Raw genomic sequence first — 24860 nt, 5'->3', positions numbered from 1 at the left:
TTACCCTGATACCTGTTACCCTGATACCTGTTACCCTGATACCTGTTACCCTGATACCTGTTACCCTGATACCTGTTACCCTGAACCCTGATACCTGTTACCCTGATACCTGTTACCCTGATACCTGTTACCCTGAACCCTGAACCCTGATACCTGTTACCCTGATACCTGTTACCCTGAACCCTGAACCCTGATACCTGTTACCCTGATACCTGTTACCCTGAACCCTGATACCTGTTACCCTGATACCTGTTACCCTGATACCTGTTACCCTGATACCTGTTCCCCTGAACCCTGTTCCCCTGAACCCTGTTCCCCTGAACCCTGTTACCCTGAACCCTGTTACCCTGAACCCTGTTACCCTGAACCCTGTTACCCTGAACCCTGTTACCCTGAACCCTGTTACCCTGAACCCTGTTACCCTGTTCCCCTGAACCCTGTTCCCTGAACCCTGTTCCCCTGAACCCTGTTCCCCTGAACCCTGTTCCCCTGAACCCTGTTACCCTGAACCCTGTTACCCTGAACCCTGTTACCCTGAACCCTGTTACCCTGAACCCTGTTACCCTGATACCTGTTACCCTGAACCCTGATACCCTGATACTTGTTACCCTTAACCCTGATACCTGTTACCCTGAACCCTGATACCTGTTACCCTGATACCTGTTCCCCTGAACCCTGATACCTGTTCCCCTGAACCCTGATACCTGTTACCCTGAACCCTGATACCTGTTACCCTGAACCCTGTTACCCTGAACCCTGTTACCCTGAACCCTGTTACCCTGAACCCTGATACCTGTTACCCTGAACCCTGATATCTGTTACCCTGAACCCTGATACCTGTTACCCTGATACCTGTTACCCTGATACCTGTTACCCTGATACCTGTTACCCTGAACCCTGATACCTGTTACCCTGATACCTGTTACCCTGATACCTGTTACCCTGATACCTGTTACCCTGAACCCTGATACCTGTTACCCTGATACCTGTTACCCTGATACCTGTTACCCTGATACCTGTTACCCTGATACCTGTTACCCTGATACCTGTTACCCTGAACCCTGTTACCCTGAACCCTGTTACCCTGAACCCTGATACCTGTTACCCTGAACCCTGATACCTGTTACCCTGAACCCTGATACCTGTTACCCTGAACCCTGATACCTGTTACCCTGAACCCTGATACCTGTTACCCTGAACCCTGACACCTGTTACCCTGGGCCCTGAACCCTGATACCTGTTACCCTGAACCCTGATACCTGTTACCCTGGGCCCTGAACCCAGATACCCGTTTCCGTGGGCCCTGAACCCTGATACCCGTTACCCTGGGCCCTGAACCCTGATACCCGTTACCCTGGGCCCTGAAGCCTGATACCTGTTACCCTGAACTCTGACACCTGTTACCCTGGGCCCTGAACCCTGATACCTGTTACCCTGGGCCGTGAACCCTGATACCTGTTACCTTGAACCCTGATACCTGTTACCCTGGGCCGTGAACCCTGATACCTGTTACCCTGGGCCGTGAACCCTGATACCTGTTACCTTGAACCCTGATACCTGTTACCCTGGGCCGTGAACCCTGATACCTGTTACCCTGAACCCTGATACCTGTTACCCTGAACCCTGATACCTGTTACCCTGAACCCTGATACCTGTTACCCTGATACCTGTTACCCTGATACCTGTTACCCTGATACCTGTTACCCTGATACCTGTTACGCTGATACCTGTTACCCTGATACCTGTTACCCTGATACCGGTTACCCTGTTACCTGTTACCCTGATACCTGTTCCTCTGAACCCTGATACCTGTTCCCCTGAACCCTGATACCTGTTACCCTGAAGCCTGATACCTGTTACCCTGGGCCCTGAACCCTGATACCTGTTACCCTGGGCCCTGAACCCTGACACCTGTTACCCTGGGCCCTGAACCCTGACACCTGTTACCCTGGGCCCTGAACCCTGATACCTGTTACCCTGGGCCGTGAACCCTGATACCTGTTACCTTGAACCCTGATACCTGTTACCCTGGGCCGTGAACCCTGATACCTGTTACCCTGAACCCTGATACCTGTTACCCTGAACCCTGATACCTGTTACCCTGGGCCGTGAACCCTGATACCTGTTACCCTGAACCCTGAACCCTGATACCTGTTACCCTGAACCCTGATACCTGTTACCCAGGGCCCTGAAGCCTGATACCTGTTACCCTCGGCCCCGATATTTGTCACTCTGAACCCTGATCCCCATACGCTCTGTATTCCGACTTGCTTTCCCTTCTATCTTCCCTTGAGCACAAAATGTAAAAGATTAACAACAGGAAATCATCTGTTTCTCTGCCTGGTTGTGTCTTTGGTACAAATCGCAGTATCTGATAGTGGGGATTAAGAAATATGGAAATCATAGCACCGTGCACGGAGAACGATTCAGCTATTTGTTGTTATCCTATTTCAGATGCAGTGTGAATACCTATCGCTGGAGATTATGGAGAGATGGATAATCAGTATGTATCCGCCTGTAACTTTCCAACACTTCCCAGCTCTGTGCCCTCATCTTGAGTGATTCATGTGAAACCAGAGGCATTATCAGCTAAAATGTGCAATCTTGTGTCACAGTGTGTCAAAGTGCCATGTTTACCTGCATTGATCCTGTGGTCCGACACTGGTGGAGCAGTTGAATTTTGATGACAGATCTGTATCAAATTGAATGGCACAGAACTGAGTATATGATTTCTGTACAAAGATCTGCAGAGAGACAGGTAGTATTGAGGAAGCAGGGGGCTGCAGAAGGATTTGGACAAGCTAGGAGAGTGGGCAATGAAGTGGCAGATGAAATACAATGTGGAAACATGCGAGGTTATGCACTTCAGGTTAGGTGGATTGCCCATGATAAATTGTCCCTTAGTGTCCAAAGATGTACAGGTTAGGTGGATTGGCCATGATAAATTGTCCCTTAGTGTCCAACGATGTACAGGTTAGGTGGATTGTCTATGTTAAATTGTCCCTTAGTGTCCAAAGATGTGCAGGTTAGGTGGATTGGCCATGCTAAATTGTCCCTTAGTGTCCAAAGATGTACAGGTTAGGTGGATTGGCCATGTTAAATTGCCCCTTAGTGTCCAAAGATGTGCAGGTTAGGTGGATTGGCCATGTTAAATTGTCCCTTAGTGTCCAAAGATGTACAGGTTAGGGGGAATGGCCATGTTAAATTGTCCCTTAGTGTCCAAAGATGTACAGGTTAGGTGGATTGGCTGTGTATATTGCCCCTTAGTGTCCAAAGATGTACAGGTTAGGTGGATTGGCCATGATAAATTGTCCCTTAGTGTCCAAAGATGTACAGGTTAGATGGATTGGCCATGTTAAATTGTCCCTTAGTGTACAAAGATGTATAGGTTAGGTGGATTGGCCGTAATAAATTGCTCCCAAATATGCAGAAGGTTAGGCGACGTCACGGGGATAGGACAGGGGCGTGGGCCAAGCTAGGGTGCTCATTCGGAGGGTCGGTGCAGACTCGATGGGCCAAATGGCCACCTTCTGCACTGTCGGGATTCTATGATTCTATGAAAATGGTTGCTATTTGTTGCACTGTGCCAGGTTACCTGCCACTATCACAAACCTGCTCTCTCTCTTTCACTGCTGCAGTTGGCTTCCTGCTCTGCCACAACAGTTTGAACCTGGATCCATCATGTCTGAGGCTTTGGAAGGAAGCCATGCAGTGCAGTCTGTGCATCGAGCTTTTCCGCGACGAGGTCATATTCCACCACAAGGTGGCCGAGGAACTCTTCAACAGTATGAAAGGGTAATGTAGCCTCGTGTGTAATCCCACCCAGAGGAAAGGCTTACTCCCTTTCACAATTCCCGGAGCAGCTGAGAATTCGGAATTCTCCCTCTGTGACCCGAACAGGCGCCGGAATGTGGCGACTAGGGGCTTTTCACAGTAACTTCATTGCAGTGTTAATGTCAGCCTACTTGTGACAATAATAAGAACTAGGAGCAGGAGTCGGCCATCTGGCCCCTCGAGCCTGCTCTGCCATTCAATTAGATCATGGCTGATCTTTTGTGGACTCAGCTCCACTTTCCGGCCCGAACACCATAACCCTTAATCCCTTTATTCTTCAAAAAACTATCTATCTTTACCTTAAAAACATGTAATGAAGGAGCCTCAACTGCTTCACTGGGCAAGGAATTCCATAGATTCACAACCCTTTGGGTGAAGAAGTTCCTCCTAAACTCAGTCCTAAATCTACTTCCCCTTATTTGAGGCTATGTCCCCTAGTTCTGCTTTTCACCCGCCAGTGGAAACAACCTGCCCGCATCTATCCTATCTATTCCCTTCATAATTTTAAATGTTTCTATAAGATCTCCCCTCATCCTTCTAAATTCCAACGAGTACAGTCCCAGTCTACTCAACCTCTCCTCATAATCCAACCCCTTCAGCTCTGGGATTAACCTAGTGAATCTCCTCTGCACACCCTCCAGCGCCAGTACGTCCTTTCTCAAGTAAGGAGACCAAAACTGAACACAATACTCCAGGTGTGGCCTCACTAACACCTTATACAATTGCAACATAACCGCCCTATTCTTAATCACCTGTTGCACTTGTAAACCAACTTTCTGTGACTCATGCACTAGCACACCCAGGTCTCTCTGCACAGCAGCATGTTGTAATATCCATCAAGCCCAGAAAGTCCGGAAATTGCGGAAAGTTACAACACGTCAGGATTTTAAATCATTTTCTTGATATCAAGCGGACATTTTCAACACAACAGAGGTCAAAGATGCACTTATAGACTTTCAAGTTCTGCTCTAAATCCACAGGGAGCTTTACTCTGTATCTAACCCCGTGCTGTACCTGGCCTGGGAGTGTTTGATGGGGACAGTGTAGAGGGAGCATTACTCTGTGTCTATCCCCGTGCTGTACCTGTCCTGGGAGTGTTTGATGGGGACAGTGTCGAGGGAGCTTTACTCTGTATCTAACCCCGTGCTGTACCTGTCCTGGGAGTGTTTGATGGGGACAGTGTAGAGAGAGCTTTACTCTGTATCTAACCCCGTGCTGTACCTGTCCTGGGAGTGTTTGATGGGGACAGTGTAGAGGGAGCTTTACTCTGTATCTAACCCCGTGCTGTACCTGTCCTGGGAGTGTTTGATGGGGGCAGTGTAGAGGGAGCTTTACTCTGTATCTAACCCCGTGCTGTACCTGTCCTGGGAGTGTTTGATGGGGACAGTGTAGAGGGAGCTTTACTCTGTATCTAACCCCATGCTGTACCTGTCCTGGTAGTGTTTGATGGGGACAGTGTAGAGGGAGCTTTACTCTGTATCTAACCCCGTGCTGTACCTGTCCTGGGAGTGTTTGATGGGGACAGTGTAGAGGGAGCTTCACTCTGTATCTAACCCCGTGCTGTACCTGTCCTGGTAGTGTTTGATGGGGACAGTGTAGAGGGAGCTTTACTCTGTATCTAACCCCGTGCTGTCCCTGTCCTGGAAGTGTTTGATGGGGACAGTGTAGAGGGAGCTTTACTCTGTATCTAACCCCGTGCTGTATCTGTCCTGGGAGTGTTTGATGGGGACAGTGTAGAGGGAGCTTTACTCTGTATCTAACCCCGTGCTGTACCTGTCCTGGGAGTGTTTGATGGGGACAGTGTAGAGGGAGCTTTACTCTGTATCTAACCCCGTGCTGTACCTGTCCTGGGAGTGATTGATGGGGACAGTGTAGAGGGAGCTTTACTCTGTATCTAACCCCGTGCTGTACCTGTCCTGGGAGTGTTTGATGGGGACAGTGTAGAGGGAGCTTTACTCTGTATCTAACCCCGTGCTGTACCTGTCCTGGGAGTGTTTGATGGGGACAGTGTAGAGGGAGCTTTACTCCGTTACTAACCCCGTGCTGTACCTGTCCTGGGGACAGTGTCAAAGATGTTTTTTCTGCACATATCTGGCCTGACTGACTGTGTCTGCATTCCTCATGTCCCTTCCTTTTTTTATTCTTTGCTGCTCAGGTTTAATGATGTGCTATTTTACAGGTACAGCAAGCGGATTGCAGACAGTAAGGAATGCCGGGAAGAAGCTGCTTCGAAAGGGTAATCAAACCCCACAATCTCGGATTGGCTTTGAGCGAGTGTCAGTGTGTGAGAACACGCATGGGAGGGACTCGGCCAGATCCTTGAAATGTGGTCTGGATGGCAAAGCCGTTTCACAAACCCACGTCATTGTCACTGTGTGTCCGCCCTCTTGAGGACACCTGACTCACGGATCTGAGAGGAACTGTAAACGTTAGTCTGGATTCGGGAACTTTTGTGGACCACAAACAGGTCCGGACGGAGTAGATTTCAGAAAGTTGGTTTCTTTCCACACACTAGTATTTACAATATACAGCGGAACCCAGCCAGGTCGGAACTGTCGGTGCCATACCTGGCTGACGGTATACAGAACAGAACTATGGTAGATTTTATGTTCCCCGCCCCCTTCGTCGGAGTTCGTATTCACCGAGACTCGTGGGACAGTTGATCGCTCCAACCCCGTCTGTCTCATGTGGGTGATAACAGGAACATTTTGAAACGCAAGTTCAAATGGTCTTATCTGTGTCACCCATGCCACCCCTACGGCCCCACCTTTCTCTGATTCCAACCCATACTCCCCTACCCACCCCGATGACCCCTCAATGCCAACCCATGACCCCACACTTTCAATGGTCCCTCTTGCCCCCCCATGCCACCTCAATGCAAACTCATGACTCCCCACCCACCCCAAATGGCCCCTTATACCATCCATGCCAACCTGGGGCTGGTTTAGCACACTGGGCTAAATCGCTGGTTTTGAAAGCAGACCAAGGCAGGCCAGCAGCACGGTTCGATTCCCGTACCAGCCTCCCCGAACAGGCGCTGGAATGTGGCGACTAGGGGCTTTTCACAGTAACTTCATTGAAGCCTACTCGTGACAATAAGCGATTTTCATTTCATTTAATTTCATTCATGACACCGTCATGCCCATTCACCCAGTGTCCACTCTATTACAGAACCAATGGTCCTGATATTAACAATGATATGTATGGAACTGCTTAAAAAAACACCCGTTCATAATTTTCCTAAAAAATAACAGCTTTTTCTGCAAGCCTATAAACGTGTCAATTGACCAGATCCTCCAAGCATAAACAGAGGCCTTAAGCACTTCACACCTTGTGCAAATATTGACTGTATATTCAAATAAACATTGAGCCATTGACGAAAGAGATGACAGAAAAAATAGTTTCGTCTAACTTTATAGAGCTGTCATTCAAGCAAAGTCCAGACTTTTCTTTAGCTTAGTAAACAGTGTTAATCCTTTAATATGAGTCTGCGCTCTCATCCATGCCTATGTCTGCGCCTTTCAGGGGCCATGAGAATTTGAAAAAATTGGTGGCCGTGGCGAATCCTTCAGCAGACCTGCTGCCGGGCTGCCCCAACTTGGGTCTGCCGATTATGACCGCAGAAAGTGGGACCAACCTCCAGGAAACTTCCATCTCCCAACGGAGGCAGGATCACGATGGCACAGTTAGTCCGCTCTCCCGATTCCTATCTCTGACATATGAAGCTGGTTCTCAGCCGGTGTCAGAGAGAGAGAGGGGTGTGCGAGGCAGTAGCAGCGAGAGAGGGAGACAGCCTCAGAGAGGGAGATAGCATCACAGGGAGAGTGTGTGATTTTTCTCACTGTAAATCTCAAATCATAGTAATCCAGCTGACCCATTTAAATGAGATTTTCAATACTGTTGAATTTAGAGGAGTACTTTATCCACTAGATAAAGTGCTCTAATGCACGTGAACACTTACACAATAGCTGGGATCACCGGCCCCATCATGACGAGACATGCCACAGGACATTCGGCAGTCCAAAACGTCCATTGACGTTCGGCAGGACCAGACAATCTGGGTGGCGGGCAGGGCCAGAAAATCCCTCCCAATGTTGTTCAATTTAATAGTCACTTACCTCTTAACGACAGAGCCTTTTGATCAATCACTGCATTGAAAACATACTTAAACTATCCTACAACATTACATTATCACATCTGAAGTTTGCAAGACCTTTCAAGCTACCTGTCAAAATGTTCCTGCCCGCAGAACAGGTTTGCACATTGACTTGCCCATACTGGTTCTCACGGGCCTCAGGAACCCAGCCGCCTTGTTGAGAATACTAATGTCAGGGAAAATTGGACATTCCGCAGATAGTCAAGGGGTGACCCGCCGTTACGTTACGCGGGTGTTGCGTCACGGCCCGCCATGCTTCCCACCCAGGGAAAATGGTGTCCATCGGGAATGGCCTGGTACGTTTACAGCCCTCGCTATGGATGTTCCGGCACGGAGGGGAAAATTCAGCCCACTGTCTGCGTTCGGAGAAGAAACTGTTAAAAGGTTGAACCGAGCACGGTACCTCTTATTTGCCTCAACGAAGATCAGGGGCGGAATTTTCCCACCCCCCGCAGGGTCGGGGAATCGCCCGGGGCCGGCGTAAATCCCGCCCCGGCCGGAATTCTCCGCCGCCCGGGAATCGACGGGAGTGGGAGTCACGCCCTGCCGATCGGCGTGCCCCCCGCGGCGATTCTCCGGCCAGCGATGGGCCGAAGTCCCGCCGCTGACAGACCTCTCCTGCCGACGTGGTTTAAACCACCTCTGTGCCGGCAGGATTGGCGTGCGAGCGGGCCCCCGGGGTCCTGGGGGGGCGGCGCGGGGCGATCGGACCCCACGATGGCCTGGCCCGCACCTTTGGGGAGGCCCGATGCCGGAGTGGTTGGCGCCACTCCAGCTACGCCGGGACCCCCCGGCCCGCCGGGTAGGGGAGAATTTCGCCCCACATTTGAGGTGGATTTTTCATTGATTTGGGATGAAGTGAGAGAAATGGTCTGAATGTGGAATTGTGGGTGAAGCCGCCATTTTGATTGATAGCTGTCGCTTGGAGCCACCATGAATCAGCTTCAATCGATGTGTGTGAGGGTGAGTGGCAGAGGCATGTACACTGACATGTTTCCTGTGTCCTGTGTTTAGTGGGGCCATACACCGAGAGAGGCGCATTTTCTTGAGAGGTGCCGTGAAGGAACTGAGCACCATATTGGCTGAGGAGCCTGGCCTGCTGGGACCAAAGGTATCACACACAACCTTACTGAGATTTTATATGTTTGTATACAAGGAGCTTTTGTCATCAAAAAAGGATGGAAATGTTGGTGTCAATTGTCATTGGATTTGTCTCTTTCCCAAGCTGTTTCAATCAAATAACATTGAGCCAGGAAATACATTCAGCCAATACGATTCACTCCACATGACGTCAAGAAACGGCTGAAGGCGCTGGATACTGCAAAGGCTGTGGGCCCTGACAATATCCCAGCAATAGTACTGAAGACTTGTGCTCCAGAACTTGCCACGCCCCTAGCCAAGCTGTTCCAGTACAGCTACAACACTGGCATCTACCTGGCAATGTGGGAAATTGCCCAGGTGTGTCCTGTACACAGGAGACAGGACAAATCTAACCCAGCCAATTACCGCCCTATCAGTTTACTCTCCATCATCAGTAAAGTGATGGAAGGGGTCATCAACAGAGCTATCAAGCGGCACTTACTCAGCAATAACCTGCTCACGGACACTCAGTTTGGGATCCGCCAGGGTCACTCAGCTCCTGACCTCATTACAGCCTTGGCTCAAACATGGACAAAAGAGCTGAAGAGGTGAGGTGAGAGTGACTGCCCTTGACATCAAGGCAGCATTTGACCGAGTGTGGCATCAAGGAGCCCGAGCTAAACTGGAGCCAATGGGAATCAACTCTCCGCTGGTTGGAGTTATACCCGGCACAAAGGAAGGTGGTTGTGGTGGTTGGAGGTCAATCATCTCAGCTCCAGGACATCACTGCAGGGGTTCCTCAGGGTCGTGTCCTCGGCCCAACCATCTTCAGCTGCTTCATCAATGACCTTCCTTCCATCATAAGGTCAGAAGTGGGGATGTTTGCGATGACTGCACAATGTTCAGCACCATTCACAACTCCTCAGATACTGAAGCAGTCCATGTCCAAATGCAGCAAGACCTGGACAATATCCAGGCTTGGGACTGACGAGTGGCAAGTTACATTTGTACCCAATTCATTTTTTCCAATTAAGGGGCAATTTAGCGTGCTCAATCCACCTACCTTGCACATCTTTGGGTTGTGGGGGCGAAACCCACACAGACACGGGGAGAATGTGCAAACTCCACACGGACAGTGACCCAGAGCCGGGATCGAACCTGGGACCTCGGCGTCATGAGGCAGCAGTGCTAACCCACTGCGCCACCGTGCTGCCCGCAAGTTACATTTGTGCCACACAAGTGCCAGGCAATGGCCATCTCCAATAAGAGAGGATCTAACCACTGATCCTTGGCATTCAATGGCGTTACCATCGCTGAATCCCCACAATCACATCCTGGGGGTTACCATTGATCAGAAACTGAACTGGACCCAGCCATATAAATACTGTGGCTACCAGAGCAGGTCAGAGACTGGGAATCCTGCGGAGAGTAACTCACCTCCTGACCCCCCAAAGCCTGTCCACCATCTACAAGGCACAAGTCAGGAGTGTGATGGGAGACTCTCCACCTGCCTGGATGAGTGCAGCTCCAACAACACTCAAGAAGGAATTGTTGGGTTATGGGTATACGGATTACGTGGGTTTAAAGTAGGGTGATCATTGTTCGGCACAACATTGAGGGCCGAAGGGCCTGTTCTGTGCTGTACTGTTCTAAGCTCAACACCATCCAGGATGAAGCAGCCCCGCTTGATTGGCACCCCATCCACAAACATTCACTCCCTCCACCACCGACGCACAGTGGCAGCCGTGTGTACCATCTACAAGATGCACTGCAGCAACTCACCAGGGCTCCTTAGGCAGCACCTTCCAAACCCACGACCTCTACCATCTAGAAGGACAAGAGCAGCAGATACCTGGGAACCCCACCACCTGGAGGTTCCCCTCCAAGTCGCTCACCATCCTGACTTGGAAATATATCGGCCGTTCCTTCACTGTCGCTGGGGGCAACATCCTGGAACTCCCTCCCTAACAGCACTGTGGGTGTACCTACACCACACGGACTGCAGCGGTTCAAGAAGGCAGCTCACCCCCACCTTCTGAAGGGGCAATTAGGGATGGGCAATAAATGCTGGGCCCAGCCAGCGCCGCCCACATCACAGGAAAGAGCAAAAAAAAAGCCTAGTGGCTGCAATTTACACTCAGGCATTGGTCACACTGCACGTTTTAGTCTTTCTTCAGTGACGAGCTGCCCCTGTAGTTGGTTTTGGTGCTTGGGTAATTGTCATAGGGGCACTGACAGCCCTCCAGAACCTCACCGTTATTGATCAATGAGCTCAAGTGCTGACAAATCAACTGACTATTCGGCTACAGTGGCATCGCCCATCAAATCTTATCAAGGAGGTGGGGCAATAGTATTGGTGGTGGCAGGGCCGGTGCTAGGAATTGCGGGCCCAATTAGAAAAGTGATGGCGGGTCCCCTACTCTACAAAAGTAAAAATTTATGTATGTTTATATTTTGTGTAGTATGCTCGTCTTTAACCAAAAAAAAACATTAAATGCTTGATATACTAAAATTTTGAAACTTGCTTACCCGGGCGGAAGGATTTGGCGGCGCAGGGCTGAAGGATTTGTCGACGGTAATGCGGTGCGTTCCCCAAAAGTAAAAACTACCCTATAGTTCCTCTTAGAATACAGAAAAGGCTTCAAACGGTAACTCTGTCGCCGCTGGCGTGGGGGCCCCTTAAGGTGCGGGGCCCCCTTAAGGTGCGGGACCCCCTTAAGGTGCGGGGCCCCCTTAAGGTGCGGGGCCCAATTTGATGAAATTGGTCAAATAGGCTTAAAACCGGCCCTGGGTGGTGGTGGGGGTAGGGGTGGTGGGCGGGATAGCAGGGGGCTCCCCAAATGCATATCAGGGCTCGGATGACTTCAGCCTACCCAGGAAATGGATGATAAAGTCCGCATATGTCTCGGAGTCCCGATGAAATGACTTGCAGCTCTCGTGGTGAATTTCCACTCTATTTCCATCCAGATCCTCTTCGTCTTCATGGCGCTGTCATTTTCCCGCGACGAGGTCTCGTGGCTGGTGCGTCACGCTGAGAACATCACCAAGACGAAGACCCCCGAGGACTATGTGGACAGGTGAAGGGCGGGAAATCGACTGAGGCCGATGGGGAAGGGAGAGGGCTCAGTCAGATTATAAAGGGGTGATGTAGTGGGGGGCGGCATTATGGTATTAGGGGCAGAGCGGCTCATTCGGGTAAACACAAATTCCCCTGGAGTGATCAGCGATTTATAACAGTTTAGTCGAAGAAAACCAGTGCAGTCCTTTTGAGGCGGATCTCCTGTGGCTCTTGTCTCTGGATCTTATTTAGATGGGCTTCCAGAAGACATTTGCCAAGGTTCCACACGTGAGACTGTTAACAACAACCAAAACACTTCGAACGAAGGCAGTTTGTGTTTGGAGTTGGTTCGCTGGCAGGAGGCAGAGATGAATTGACAGATTCCCCTGGCGATCAGTTTTGAACCATAACTTTTCACTATGTCATCAAATTAATTGGACAAAATAACAGAGATATATATGAATCAGCCAGATCGAACTGAATAGCAGGACATTGAGGGATTAAATGGCCCGATTCAATGTTGTGTACCTATTTCTGTATCTGCCTGAGGAGAGTCTGACGATACAGCACAAAGAAATTTTCATTCACTATCTAACCAATGCTGAACTTTTCAAGGGAAGGTTGAGAGTGTAGAGGGAGCTTTACTCTGTATCTAACCCCGTGCTGTACCTGTCCTGGGAGTGTTTGATGGGGACAGTGTAGTGGGAGCTTTACTCTGTATCTAACCCTGTGCTGTACCTGTCCTGGGAGTGTTTGATGGGGACAGTGTAGAGGGAGCTTTACTCTGTATCTAACCCCGTGCTGTACCTGCCCTGGGAGTGTTTGATGGGGACAGTGTATAGTGAGCTTTACTCTGTATCTAATCCCGTGCTGTACCTGTCCTGGGAGTGTTTGATGGGGACAGTGTAGAGGGAGCTTTACTCTGTATCTAACCCCGTGCTGTACCTGTCCTGGGAGTGTTTGATGGGGACAGTGTATAGTGAGCTTTACTCTGTATCTAATCCCGTGCTGTACCTGTCCTGGGAGTGTTTGATGGGGACAGTGTAGAGGGAGCTTTACTCTGCATCTAACCCCATGCTGTACCTGTCCTGGGAGTGTTTGATGGGGACAGTGTAGAGGGAGCATTACTCTGTATCTAACCCCATGCTGTACCTGTCCTGGGAGTGTTTGATGGGGACAGTGTAGAGGGAGCTTTACTCTGTATCTAACCCCGTGCTGTTCCTGTCCTGGGAGTGTTTGATGGGGACAGTGTAGAGGGAGCTTTACTCTGTATCTAACCCCGTGCTGTACCTGTCCTGGGAGTGTTTGATGGGGACAGTGTAGAGGGAGCTTTACTCTGTATCTAACCCCGTGCTGTACCTGTCCTGGGAGTGTTTGATGGGGACAGTGTAGAGGGAGCTTTACTCTGTATCTAACCCCGTGCTGTACCTGTCCTGGGAGTGTTTGATGGGGACAGTGTAGAGGGAGCTTTACTCTGTAGCTAACCCCGTGCTGTACCTGTCCTGGGAGTGTTTGATGGGGACAGTGTAGAGGGAGCTTTACTCTGTATCTAACCCCGTGCTGTACCTGTCCTGGGAGTGTTTGATGGGGACAGTGGAGAGGGAGCTTTACTCTGTATCTAACCCCGTGCTGTACCTGTCCTTGGAGTGTTTGATGGGGACAGTGTAGACGGAGCTTGACTCTGTATCTATCCCCGTGCTGTACCTGTCCTGGGAGTGTTTGATGGGGACAGTGTAGAGGGAGCTTTACTCTGTATCTAACCCCGTGCTGTACCTGTCCTGGGAGTGTTTGATGGGGACAGTGTAGATGGAGATTTACTCTGTAGCTAACCCCGTGCTGTACCTGTCCTGGGAGTGTTTGATGGGGACAGTGTAGAGGGAGCTTTACTCTGTATCTAACCCTGTGCTGTACCTGTCCTGGGAGTGTTTGATGGGGACAGTGTAGAGGGAGCTTTACTCTGTATCTAACCCCGTGCTGTACCTGTCCTGGGAGTGTTTGATGGGGACAGTGGAGAGGGAGCTTTACTCTGTATCTAACCCCGTGCTGTACCTGTCCTGGGAGTGTTTGATGGGGACAGTGTAGACGGAGCTTGACTCTGTATCTATCCCCGTGCTGTACCTGTCCTGGGAGTGTTTGATGGGGACAGTGTAGAGGGAGCATTACTCTGTATCTAACCCCGTGCTGTACCTGGCCCGGGTGTGCTGGATGGGGCCAGTGTAGAGGGAGCTTTACTCTGTATCTAACCCCGCGCTGTACCTGTCCTGGGTGTGTTTGATGGGGACAGTGCAGAGGGAGCTTTACTCTGCATCTAACCCCGTGCTGTACCTGGCCTGGGTGTGTTTGATGGGGACAGTGTAGAGGGAGCTTTACTCTGTATCTAACCCCGTGCAGTACCTGTTGTGGGAGTGTTTGATGGGGACAGTGTAGAGGGAGCTTTACTCTGTATCTAACACCGTGCTGTACCTGTCCTGGGAGTGTTTGTTGGGGACAGTGTAGATGGAGCTTTACTCTGTATCTAACCACGTGCAGTACCTGTCCTGGGAGTGTTTGATGGGGACAGTGTAGAGGGAGCTTTACTCTGTATCTAACCCTGTGCTGCACCTGTCCTGGGAGTGTTTGATGGGGACAGTGTAGAGGGAGCGTTACTCTGTATCTAACCCCGTGCTGTACCTGTCCTGGGAGTGTTTGATGGGGACAGTGTAGAGGGAGCTTTACTCTGTATCTAACCCTGTGCTGTACCTGTCCTGGGAGTGTTTGATGGGGACAGTGTAGAGGGAGCTTTACTCTGTATCTAACCCCGTGCTATACCTGTCCTGGGGGTGTTGGATGGGACAGTGCAGAGGGAGCTTTACTCTGTATCTAACCCTGTGTTGTACCTGTCCTGGGAGTGTTTGATGGGGACAGTGTAGAGGGAGCTTTACTCTGTATCTAACCCCGTGCTGTACCTGTCCTGGGAGTGTTTGATGGGGACAGTGTAGAGGGAGCTTTACTCTGTATCTAACCCCGTGCTGTACCTGTCCTGGGAGTGTTTGATGGGGACAGTGTAGAGGGAGCTTTACTCTGTATCTAACCCTGTGCTGTACCTGTCCTGGAAGTGTTTGATGGGGACAGTGGAGAGGGAGCTTTACTCTGTATCTAACCCCGTGCTGTACCTGTCCTGGGAGTGTTTGATGGGGACAGTGTAGAGGGAGCTTTACTCTGTATCTAACCCCGTGCTGTACCTCTCCTGGGAGTGTTTGATGGGGACAGTGTAGAGGGAGCTTTACTCTGTATCTAACCCCGTGCTGTACCTGTCCTGGGAGTGTTTGATGGGGACAGTGGAGAGGGAGCTTTACTCTGTATCTAACCCCGTGCTGTACCTGTCCTGGGAGTGTTTGATGGGGACAGTGTAGAGGGAGCTTTACTCTGTAGCTAACCCTGTGCTGTACCTGTCCTGGGAGTGTTTGATGGGGACAGTGTAGAGGGAGCTTTACTCTGTATCTAACCCTGTGCTGTACCTGTCCTGGGAGTGTTTGATGGGGACAGTGTAGAGGGAGCTTTACTCTGTATCTAACCCCGTGCTGTACCTGTCCTGGGAGTGTTTGATGGGGACAGTGGAGAGGGAGCTTTACTCTGTATCTAACCCCGTGCTGTACCTGTCCTGGGAGTGTTTGATGGGGACAGTGTAGACGGAGCTTTACTCTGTATCTATCCCCGTGCTGTACCTGTCCTGGGAGTGTTTGATGGGGACAGTGTAGAGGGAGCATTACTCTGTATCTAACCCCGTGCTGTACCTGGCCCGGGTGTGTTTGATGGGGCCAGTGTAGAGGGAGCTTTACTCTGTATCTAACCCCGCGCTGTACCTGTCCTGGGTGTGTTTGATGGGGACAGTGCAGAGGGAGCTTTACTCTGCATCTAACCCCGTGCTGTACCTGGCCTGGGTGTGTTTGATGGGGACAGTGTAGAGGGAGCTTTACTCTGTATCTAACCCCGTGCAGTACCTGTTGTGGGAGTGTTTGATGGGGACAGTGTAGAGGGAGCTTTACTCTGTATCTAACACCGTGCTGTACCTGTCCTGGGAGTGTTTGTTGGGGACAGTGTAGATGGAGCTTTACTCTGTACCTAACCACGTGCAGTACCTGTCCTGGGAGTGTTTGATGGGGACAGTGTAGAGGGAGCTTTACTCTGTATCTAACCCTGTGCTGCACCTGTCCTGGGAGTGTTTGATGGGGACAGTGTAGAGGGAGCGTTACTCTGTATCTAACCCCGTGCTGTACCTGTCCTGGGAGTGTTTGATGGGGACAGTGTAGAGGGAGCTTTACTCTGTATCTAACCCTGTGCTGTACCTGTCCTGGGAGTGTTTGATGGGGACAGTGTAGAGGGAGCTTTACTCTGTATCTAACCCCGTGCTATACCTGTCCTGGGGGTGTTGGATGGGACAGTGCAGAGGGAGCTTTACTCTGTATCTAACCCTGTGTTGTACCTGTCCTGGGAGTGTTTGATGGGGACAGTGTAGAGGGAGCTTTACTCTGTATCTAACCCCGTGCTGTACCTGTCCTGGGAGTGTTTGATGGGGACAGTGTAGAGGGAGCTTTACTCTGTATCTAACCCCGTGCTGTACCTGTCCTGGGAGTGTTTGATGGGGACAGTGTAGAGGGAGCTTTACTCTGTATCTAACCCCGTGCTGTACCTGTCCTGGGAGTGTTTGATGGGGACAGTGGAGAGGGAGCTTTACTCTGTATCTAACCCCGTGCTGTACCTGTCCTGGGAGTGTTTGATGGGGACAGTGTAGAGGGAGCTTTACTCTGTATCTAACCCCGTGCTGTACCTGTCCTGGGAGTGTTTGATGGGGACAGTGTAGAGGGAGCTTTACTCTGTATCTAACCCCGTGCTGTACCTGTCCTGGGAGTGTTTGATGGGGACAGTGGAGAGGGAGCTTTACTCTGTATCTAACCCCGTGCTGTACCTATCCTGGGAGTGTTTGATGGGGACAGTGTAGAGGGAGGTTTACTCTGTATCTAACCCCGTGCTGTACCTGTCCTGGGAGTGTTTGATGGGGACAGTGTAGAGGGAGCTTTACTCTGTAGCTATCCCCGTGCTGTACCTGTCCTGGGAGTGTTTGATGGGGACAGTGTAGAGGGAGCTTTACTCTGTATCTAACCCTGTGCTGGACCTGTCCTGGGAGTGTTTGATGGGGACAGTGTAGAGGGAGCTTTACTCTGTAGCTAACCCCGTGCTGTACCTGTCCTGGGAGTGTTTGATGGGGACAGTGTAGAGGGAGCTTTACTCTGTATCTAACCCTGTGCTGTACCTGTCCTAGGAGTGTTTGATGGGGACAGTGTAGAGGGAGCTTTACTCTGTATCTAACCCCGTGCTGTACCTGTCCTGGGAGTGTTTGATGGGGACAGTGGAGAGGGAGCTTTACTCTGTATCTATCCCCGTGCTGTACCTGTCCTGGGAGTGTTTGATGGGGACAGTGTAGAGGGAGCTTTACTCTGTAGCTAACCCCGTGCTGTACCTGTCCTGGGAGTGTTTGATGGGGACAGTGTAGATGGAGATTTACTCTGTAGCTAACCCTGTGCTGTACCTGTCCTGGGAGTGTTTGATGGGGACAGTGTAGAGGGAGCTTTACTCTGTATCTAACCCTGTGCTGTACCTGTCCTGGGAGTGTTTGATGGGGACAGTGTAGAGGGAGCTTTACTCTGTATCTAACCCCGTGCTGTACCTGTCCTGGGAGTGTTTGATGGGGACAGTGTAGACGGAGCTTGACTCTGTATCTATCCCCGTGCTGTACCTGTCCTGGGAGTGTTTGATGGGGACAGTGTAGAGGGAGCATTACTCTGTATCTAACCCCGTGCTGTACCTGGCCCGGGTGTGTTTGATGGGGCCAGTGTAGAGGGAGCTTTACTCTGTATCTAACCCCGTGCTGTACCTGTCCTGGGAGTGTTTGATGGGGACAGTGTAGAGGGAGCTTTACTCTGTATCTAACCCCGTGCTGTACCTGTCCTGGGAGTGTTTGATGGGGACAGTGGAGAGGGAGCTTTACTCTGTATCTAACCCCGTGCTGTACCTGTCCTGGGAGTGTTTGATGGGGACAGTGTAGAGGGAGCTTTACTCTGTATCTAACCCCGTGCTGTACCTGTCCTGGGAGTGTTTGATGGGGACAGTGTAGAGGGAGCTTTACTCTGTAGCTATCCCCGTGCTGTACCTGTCCTGGGAGTGTTTGATGGGGACAGTGTAGAGGGAGCTTTACTCTGTATCTAAACCTGTGCTGGACCTGTCCTGGGAGTGTTTGATGGGGACAGTGTAGAGGGAGCTTTACTCTGTAGCTAACCCCGTGCTGTACCTGTCCTGGGAGTGTTTGATGGGGACAGTGTAGAGGGAGCTTTACTCTGTATCTAACCCTGTGCTGTACCTGTGCTAGGAGTGTTTGATGGGGACAGTGTAGAGGGAGCTTTACTCTGTATCTAACCCCGTGCTGTACCTGTCCTGGGAGTGTTTGATGGGGACAGTGGAGAGGGAGCTTTACTCTGTATCTATCCCCGTGCTGTACCTGTCCTGGGAGTGTTTGATGGGGACAGTGTAGAGGGAGCTTTACTCTGTATCTAACCCCGTGCTGTACCTGTCCTGGGAGTGTTTGATGGGGACAGTGTAGATGGAGATTTACTCTGTAGCTAACCCTGTGCTGTACCTGTCCTGGGAGTGTTTGATGGGGACAGTGTAGAGGGAGCTTTACTCTGTATCTAACCCTGTGCTGTACCTGTCCTGGGAGTGTTTGATGGGGACAGTGGAGAGGGAGCTTTACTCTGTATCTAACCCCGTGCTGTACCTGTCCTGGGAGTGTTTGATGGGGACAGTGTAGACGGAGCTTGACTCTGTATCTATCCCCGTGCTGTACCTGTCCTGGGAGTGTTTGATGGGGACAGTGTAGAGGGAGCATTACTCTGTATCTAACCCCGTGCTGTACCTGGCCCGGGTGTGTTTGATGGGGCCAGTGTAGAGGGAGCTTTACTCTGTATCTAACCCCGCGCTGTACCTGTCCTGGGTGTGTTTGATGGGGACAGTGCAGAGGGAGCTTTACTCTGCATCTAACCCCGTGCTGTACCTGGCCTGGGTGTGTTTGATGGGGACAGTGTAGAGGGAGCTTTACTCTGTATCTAACCCCGTGCAGTCCCTGTTGTGGGAGTGTTTGATGGGGACAGTGTAGAGGGAGCTTTACTCTGTATCTAACACCGTGCTGTACCTGTCCTGGGAGTGTTTGTTGGGGACAGTGTAGATGGAGCTTTACTCTGTACCTAACCACGTGCAGTACCTGTCCTGGGAGTGTTTGATGGGGACAGTGTAGAGGGAGCTTTACTCTGTATCTAACCCCGTGCTGCACCTGTCCTGGGAGTGTTTGATGGGGACAGTGTAGAGGGAGCGTTACTCTGTATCTAACCCCGTGCTGTACCTGTCCTGGGAGTGTTTGATGGGGACAGTGTAGAGGAGCTTTACTCTGTATCTAACCCTGTGCTGTACCTGTCCTGGGAGTGTTTGATGGGGACAGTGTAGAGGAGCTTTACTCTGTATCTAACCCCGTGCTGTACCTGTCCTGGGAGTGTTTGATGGGGACAGTGTAGAGGGAGCTTTACTCTGTATCTAACCCCGTGCTGTACCTGTCCTGGGAGTGTTTGATGGGGACAGTGTAGAGGGAGCTTTACTCTGTATCTAACCCTATGCTGTACCTGTCCTGGGAGTGTTTGATGGGGACAGTGTAGAGGGAGCTTTACTCTGTAAGCGAGACTTGAATTTATATAGCATCTCTCATGACATCCTGAAGCATTTTACAGCCAGTGAGGGCCTTTTGAAGTGTGGCCTGTGTTCTAATGCAGGAACAGCTGAATGCTCCTGGCCCCAGCATGGACACAGTGAACCCCATCAAACCGCCTCCACATCACTGACAGATGCATAGGGTTTGAGAATACCCAGAACACACCAGGAGCTGAGGTGTCGGGGACCCGGCCTCGTTGAAATGCCTTGTGCTGAAGTCACAGTGGGAATGTGCCGGAAGGGTTGGGCAAAGGGCCCTGGGTTACGTTGTGTTCCTTCTGTTTCAGTAACTTTGCAGAGCTGCTTTTCATGATGGAGGAGCTTCGAAGGCTGCTGCACAAGTTTAAGAAGGTGATTCAGCGCTACTTTGTCACTTACTTGGCCAACTTTGATGCTGTTCTGCTCAATGAAACAATCCAGGTAAGTGGAAAACCTTTGTCTTGGGGATGAAGGCTCCAGGCGTCGAGATTTATAGCAGTGTGAAATGAGGGAGGACATTCCCAGACAGCAACTTCACCTCAGACCAGCGGGAATAGGATTGATGGGGACATCAGCTCAATCTATTGACAGAAAAGTCATGGTGTGATTCGCCTTTACCGTCTTGAGCCAAGACTTGGTTTATGTGTTCATCAAAGTTATTAAAAATTTGTCCTTGATATATTTTTAAAATTCTTTCATGGGATGTGAGTGTCGTTGGCAAGGCCCAACATTTGTTGCCCATCCCTAATTGCCCTTGACCTGGAGTGTCTCACTTGGCCATTTCAGAGGGCATTTAAGAGTCAACCACATTGCTGCGGGTCTGGAGTCTGTGGTGAATGTAACGTAGTAACTCACACTGTATTTACCAATACCATTTAAAGCGCAGTAGCGTTATCCAACCACTAGGGGGAGTAGCTCTGGGAATGCTCAGGAGTTTGTACAGGGCTCCACCCTTGGCTCCGCCCACGACTCCCCCCCTGGACTACTGTATAGATACCCTTATCCAGAGCCAGCCTGCAGTTCATCGAGAGTTCAACGGGTAACAGGCTGGCTCTGTAGTAAGTAGATTAAAACCACTTTTCATATCTTAAAGGACGTGTCTAGTGAATTGATGGTTCCATCAGAGTCACATGTAGGCCAGATCGGGTAAGGACAGCAGATTTCCTTCCCTAAAGGACATTAGTGAACCAGATGGGAGTTTTATGGCAATCGATTATATTTATTAGTTGAAGTTAAATTCCAACAGTTGCCGTAGTGCGATTTGAACCTGTTCTCCAGAGCATTAGCCTGGGCCCCTGGATTACTCGTCCAGCAACAATCCCACTACACTACCCTCTCCTCCACTGTTTTTTAAATTTAGAGTACCCAGTTCATTTTTTCCAATTAAGGGGCAATTTAGCATGGCCAATCCACCTACCCTGCACATCTTTGGGTTGTGGGGGCGAAACCCACGCAGACGCGGGGAGAATGTGGAAATTCCACACGGACAGTGACCCAGAGACGGGATCGAACCTGGGACCTCAGCGCTGTGAGGCTGCAGTGCTAACCACTGTGCCACCGTGCCACTCACTCCCCCACTATTTCATTCTATTTATAGTCATTTCATTGGGAATTTATCTTTGCTTGTGTGTTTTCAGAACCTCTCCGTCTGTCCTGAGGAAGAATCTGTGATTATGTCATCCTTTGTGAACAGTTTGGCGTCTCTGAATATCAAACAAGGTAAGGTTCCAGACTTGGGGGGTAGAGCAGGCAACTCCGCCATTGGATTCTATAGTTGGTCTTCACAAACCCTAGCTGTGGGGACTCGGTAGCATTGTGGATAGCACAATTGCTTCACGGCTCCAGGGTCCCAGGTTCGATTCCGGCTTTGGTCGCTGTCTGGAGTCTGCACGTCCTCCCCGTGTGTGCGTGGGTTTCCTCCGGGTGCTCCGGTTTCCTCCCACAGTCCAAAGATGTGTAGGTTAGGGTGGATTGGCCAGGATAAATTGCCCGTAGTGTCTAAAATTGCCCTTAGTGTTGGGTGGGGTTACTGGGTTATGGGGATAGGGTGGAGGTGTGGGCTTAAGTAGGGTGCTCTTTCCAAGAGCCGGTGCAGACTCAATGGGCCGAATGGCCTCCTTCTGCACTGTAAATTCTATGAAACATGAATGACCTCCTCTGGAACCAGTTAGGCCGGGTTCCTGACAGATTGAATGCTCCGGTTCCTCTAACACCTCGGAGCTTTATGGCCCTTTCCCGCCGGTGAAATCTTCCATTGCCGCCACGGCCCATGCCGTTTTTGAACGGCTCGCCGCATTTTCTGGCCGTGACGGGGCCGCAAGGTTTCACCTCTCACGACAATGGTAGAGGCTCAACCCCTCGTCTCATTTACGAAGGACTCAAATCTGGACGTTAAAATACTACAAGGTCACAGGCTAAGAGCTGGGAAGCACGATTAGGCTAGACGGTCATTGCCGGCCGGTGCAAACATGATGGGCCGAATGGCCTCGTTCTGTGCAGTAAATTTCAATCATTCTATCAAAACCATTCAAATAGTCACACTCTTCAACTCTTCAAAAATTGCATATGGATTCATGTTGGGGTTGGTTTAGCACAGTGGGCTAAACAGCTGGCTTGTGATGCAGAACAAGGCCAGCAGCGCGGGTTCAATTCCCGTACCGGCCTCCCCGAACAGGCGCCGGAATGTGGCGACTAGGGGCTTTTCACAGTAACTTCAAGAAGCCTACTCGTGACAAGAAGCGATTATTATTTTGTTACAAGCAATTAGCATGTAAAACCGTCACCAAATGGTTAATTTTGCCACAAGATTTCCTTTCATTTTTTCGAAACAAACTTTATTGCAAATGAAAGAATTAAACAAAGCAAATATGATTAAGTTAACATTATTACTTATTACTACATGTTACGCACTCTGTTTTACTTCTTACCTCCACCAACAATTCTCTTACTAGGCATATAAATCTTATTTACGTCCAGAGGCTTGTCACAGTCATAGACATAGAACAGTACAGCACAGAACAGGCCCTTCGGCCCTCGATGTTGTGCCGAGCAATGATCACCCTACTCAAACCCACGTATCCACCCTATACCCGTAACCCAACAATCCCCCCATTAACCTTACACTACGGGCAATTTATCATGGCCAATCCACCTAACCCGCACATCTTTGGACTGTGGGAGGAAACCGGAGCACCCGGAGGAAACCCACGCACACAGGGGGAGGACGTGCAGACTCCACACAGACAGTGACCCAAGCCGGGAATCGAACCTGGGACCCTGGAGCTGTGAAGCATTTATGCTAACTGCCATGCTGCCCCTCGAAAGAATTATCAGATATTCTCAAGTAAAGTTTTCACTTGCCATCTCTTGACTGTAGTGACCCTTGTTCTGGTTGCTTTTCAATATTTCCAAGCTCATTCAGCTGATCAGGGGCAGCACGGTAGCATGGTGGTTAGCATCAATTGCCCGTAGTGTCCTAAAAAGTAAGGTGGGGGGGGGGGGTTGTTGGGTTACGGGTATAGGGTGGATACGTGGGTTTGAGTAGGGTGATCATTGCTCGGCACAACATTGAGGGCCGAAGGGCCTGTTCTGTGCTGTACTGTTGCTGCTGCTGCTGCTGGGATGTCCTCAAACTGACCTTTAGATTAATTGTCCCTCATTTACAGTTTCTTCTTTGACCTGATGAGGTTCAATGGATTTTACGACCTTTCAGGGTTGACTGAATACTTTTGAAATAATTTAGCTCCACTTAGTTTTGAGGTAGCTAACGGATGCTGTGTCTGCACGTTTTTGCAATGGTGGCTAACAGAGATTCTCTCTCTCTCTCCTTTTTCCGTGTTGCCCGAATTACAGTTGAAAACAATGAGACATTCGATTTCCAGGGATTACGACTGGATTGGTTTCGGCTTCAGGTGAGCTGTTATTTCAGCAACCAGCAATCCGACAACGGTATCCCTTTTCCTTTGCAGGCGGAGGGTGGGGGATATATTATGGGATGACAGTCAATGTGATAGAATGTGATCACCATCAAGTGGCAATCGAGGGCATAACTGTAATCAAGCAGTGTGAATTAATGGAGTTTAAATTAGTTCTCTGTTAATAACAGTGTGTAATAGTTGGCTCCAGTTTAATCCTTCACCAGCCTGCTCTCCGTAAGGGAATCAGGAGGAACAGAGTATGATGTGTTTGCCTTGTTCCTGGGTTGACGCTATCGGGTGTGACTGGAGATGATGGGATACAAAATGGCAGCCAATTTGTGCAGAGCCAGGGTCCCACAAAGAGCAACAGACTAATAACCAGATAAGGGGCGTGATCTAACGTCCGCGTTGCACCCGGCGTGGGGCCGTGCGAGACGGTTAGATCACAGGCTAGGCCAAAATCAGGATCCGCCCTAGCGCCGATCGGTTTCCGATCTAACCGGTACTCTCCCGTTGGTGGGTTCTGGATCCCGTGATGAGGTTCCAATTGACACCAATGGACGGCAATCTCCATATCATTAACGGGACTGACGACCAGCCTCCTGACATCGAACCAGCTCCCCAGCGGGAGGTCACGTCAATGCCCTTTAGCACACCTATTAAACTCCAATGGCTGCTGAGGGGATCGGGGGAGGGGAATAGCCATTTTCAAAAGCCGGCGTGCAGCCCGGGGCCACTGCCCAAGCGCTCGGACGGGGGGTCTGGTTGCCAGCTTTGGGGTTCGGCAGCCCACCCTCAGTACTGACCCTCTGACAGTGCGGCACTCCCTCAGTACTGACCCTCTGACAGTGCGGCACTCCCTCAGTACTGACCCTCTGACAGTGCGGCACTCCCTCAGTACTGACCCTCTGACAGTGCGGCACTCCCTCAGAACTGACTCTCTGACAGTGCAGCACTCCCTCAGTACTGACCCTCTGACCGTGCAGCACTCCCTCAGTACTGTCCCTCTGACAGTGCGGCACTCCCTCAGTACTGACCCTCTGACAGT

The 24860-nt window shown here is 50.5% G+C and overlaps 1 protein-coding gene across 1 annotated transcript in view; it reads left to right on the top strand.

Moving 5' to 3' along the window:
- The window catches only part of LOC119958081 (nck-associated protein 1-like), a 75959-nt gene that overhangs the window by 28721 nt on the left and 22378 nt on the right, over positions 1–24860 (top strand). The window contains exons 7-14 of the mRNA XM_038786307.1: positions 2455–2503; positions 3639–3795; positions 6014–6070; positions 9005–9101; positions 12038–12147; positions 20204–20336; positions 21533–21614; positions 23748–23806. Of these exons, the coding sequence (XP_038642235.1) occupies positions 2455–2503; positions 3639–3795; positions 6014–6070; positions 9005–9101; positions 12038–12147; positions 20204–20336; positions 21533–21614; positions 23748–23806 (744 nt within the window). The remainder of the gene's footprint in view (positions 1–2454; positions 2504–3638; positions 3796–6013; positions 6071–9004; positions 9102–12037; positions 12148–20203; positions 20337–21532; positions 21615–23747; positions 23807–24860) is intronic.

The sequence above is a fragment of the Scyliorhinus canicula genome, chromosome 28, assembly GCF_902713615.1.
Source record: "Scyliorhinus canicula chromosome 28, sScyCan1.1, whole genome shotgun sequence".
Taxonomy (NCBI): Eukaryota; Metazoa; Chordata; class Chondrichthyes; order Carcharhiniformes; family Scyliorhinidae; genus Scyliorhinus; species Scyliorhinus canicula.
The sequence above is the reverse complement of the archived record's forward strand: the minus strand, read 5'-3'. Positions and strand labels throughout refer to the sequence as shown.